At 46.6% G+C, this 2,699-nt stretch overlaps 1 protein-coding gene across 1 annotated transcript in view; it reads left to right on the forward strand.

Annotated features, from left to right (window-relative positions):
* Positions 1-2,699, forward strand: part of LOC106821480 (WD repeat-containing protein 7-like) — a 31,695-nt gene that overhangs the window by 25,190 nt on the left and 3,806 nt on the right. The window contains exons 18-20 of the mRNA XM_014826306.1: positions 425-529; positions 1,184-1,353; positions 1,448-1,501. Coding sequence (XP_014681792.1) covers positions 425-529; positions 1,184-1,353; positions 1,448-1,460 — 288 coding nt within the window. The 3' untranslated portion in view covers positions 1,461-1,501. The remainder of the gene's footprint in view (positions 1-424; positions 530-1,183; positions 1,354-1,447; positions 1,502-2,699) is intronic.

Here is a 2,699-nt window from a genome sequence, read left to right on the forward strand (position 1 = left end):
GCGTGTGCAGATAGAGAGTGACAGGTGAGAAGGCGTGTGCAGATAGAGAGTGACAGGTGAGAAGGCGTGTGCAGATAGAGAGTGACAGGTGAGAAGGCGTGTGCAGATAGAGAGTGACAGGTGAGAAGGTATAGACTAGTAGGCAGGTGTGCAGGCAGTAAGTCACAGGTGGATAGGCGTGTGCAGATAGAGAGTGACAGGTAAGCACGCAGGCGTGTGAGATGTCTTGTTTCATGTAAGAGCGGCCAAATTAAATGATAAGCTATTTAATTTATTTTTACTATTACAACACCTCATAACACCTTCACGTAATTACTCGTTAACGATCATTAATCGTTAATTATCGGTTTGTAACGCTCATCACGCGTGCAGCGCACCTAAACGGTGTTTTGTTGTAACGAGCGTGTTGATTCGCTCGTTTCAGCACATAGCGGCTCACGGCGGACCAATCACGGCAGTCTCGTTTTCGCCGGATGGGAAATACGTCTGCTCTTATTCGCTGGAGGAATCCAAGCTCTGCTTCTGGCAGGTATGGTGGCAGTAGTGCTGATGATGATGACGATGACGATGACGATGACGATGATGATGATGATGATGATGATGCCAATGATACTGGTGACGTAAGTGATGGCAGTGATAGCCATGATGATGACGACGATGATGATGATGATGATGGTGATGATGATGATGATGATGATGATGATGATGATGATGATGATGATGATGATGATGATGATGATGATGATGATGACGATGATGATGATGATGAGGATGATGACGATGACAGTGATGATGGTGAACATATTCACTGATATGCGATTCACTGATGATGACGCAAACAATGCGACAGCGATAATATAAGCTTCATTTTTTTTGGAGAGGCATTTCATTTCGCTTTGATCCAATTTCCCCTGCGAAACGCTGCTTCTGGGCCGAACGAACCCCAGATAACGGCGGGAACCGAAAATCTCCACTCCAAAACACAGGGACACCAAATATCATCAGGAGTGTAAAAATTCCATTATCTCTATTATTCTCATATTATCTATAATATTATGACACTCCTGATAGGTTGATATTATCGCATCGTGGACCACGCGTTCGGTTCCCCACGTTGACCCCGAATGTTATCACGTATCACACGCTCTGTTCCCACACAGTTTGTATGTTCTTGTGTTTCCAGGCGGCGACGTCGCTGTTCGGCATGGGCAGCTCTCAGGTGAAGTGCGTGCGCTCGTACAACACCGTGCCCATCTCCCCGCACGTGTCCACCAACCCGCTGCGTCTCGTCAAGCTCGTCTGGGTCAGCAGCAAGACCGTCATTGTGCTGGTGGCCGACGGCACCGAGTACAAGTACAACATCTAGCCGCGAGGGGAGGGAGCAGCGGAATCGAGTATTAATACAACATCTAGCCGCGAGGGGAGGGAGCAGCGGAATTGAGTACAAATACAACATCTAGCGGCGAGGGGAGGGAGCAGCGGAATCGAGTACAAGTACAACATCTAGCAGTCGACATCGTCATACACAGCTGCTCTCTTGTTTCTGCTCTCATATGCTGCTCTCTTGTTTTGTGCGTGCAGAGCTGTTGATCGACAAGCTGCAGATGGACGTGATCGACCTTCTCATCGAAGTCGTTGATATCATCATTCACTGCCTCGATATCTCGCAAGTCCGAGCAAAGGGCCTCGGCGAGGTGTTCCCGTCAATCACCAGGTAACCGTGACAACGGCGTGCTCCTCCGAGCGTCTGCGGCGGCGGCGGGCGAGATTTTGTACTGATGGCGGACTGGAGCATGCGAGAGCTGTGTGTCGGTTTATGAAGAGAGACTGGTTTGGTTTTTGCGAGGAGGTTTCGGTTTTTTTTAAGGAAAATAAGTTTTGCTTTGTATCTTCTGTGTATTTATGCTAAGCTTATCTTGCTTGCTTGTCTTTTATATGTAATGCTGCTGCCTGAATTGTATTTTCATTGTTATTTTACGAATTGAAGATGCCTTGTATTGGAAAAGAGACACAAAACACACGTACAGACATTTTGTGAATAAATGAAAAATTTTATGTGTAGATGAAATTAACCGATATGCAGGGTTTCTTATACATAAGAGGCACAGTGGCGCACTGCCATTGTCAAATTTAACATCGCTGTTGTGAAAATGTTGCTGTATTTACCCGCCGTTGTCAAAATAGTGTCAACCCAAAAATAAATAGATCACCACGTGCTTCTGGCATATTTAGATTGTCATGTGCGTTTATTGGGTCATGTGACATGGGGTCTTTTGGTCATGTGATGCGTTGTTTTCTCCCAAACTAGCCATTCCCTCTTTTGTATAATTTTCCCTGAGAAGAAACCCTGGATATGGAATTGTGGATTTGTGTTGTTTGTAGATTCAGCATGATCAGCTACTGCACTCACACGAAGCGACTAGCGGCAGGAGCGAAGAACGGAATGCTAGCACTGTACGAGCTCAGAGCTACCAAGTCACAGGTGAGTAGGTGTGTGCAGATAGAGAGTGACAGGTGAGTAGGTGTGTGCAGATAGAGAGTGACAGGTGAGTAGGTGTGTGCAGATAGAGAGTGACAGGTGAGTAGGCATGTGCAGATAGAGAGTGACAGGTGAGTACGCATGTGCAGATAGAGAGTGACAGGTGAGTAGGTGTGTGCAGATAGAGAGTGACAGGTGAGTAGGCATGTGCAGATAGAGA

Source organism: Priapulus caudatus, unplaced genomic scaffold (genome assembly GCF_000485595.1).
Source record: "Priapulus caudatus unplaced genomic scaffold, Priapulus_caudatus-5.0.1 Scaffold75, whole genome shotgun sequence".
In the NCBI taxonomy this organism is placed as follows: domain Eukaryota; kingdom Metazoa; phylum Priapulida; class Priapulimorpha; order Priapulimorphida; family Priapulidae; genus Priapulus; species Priapulus caudatus.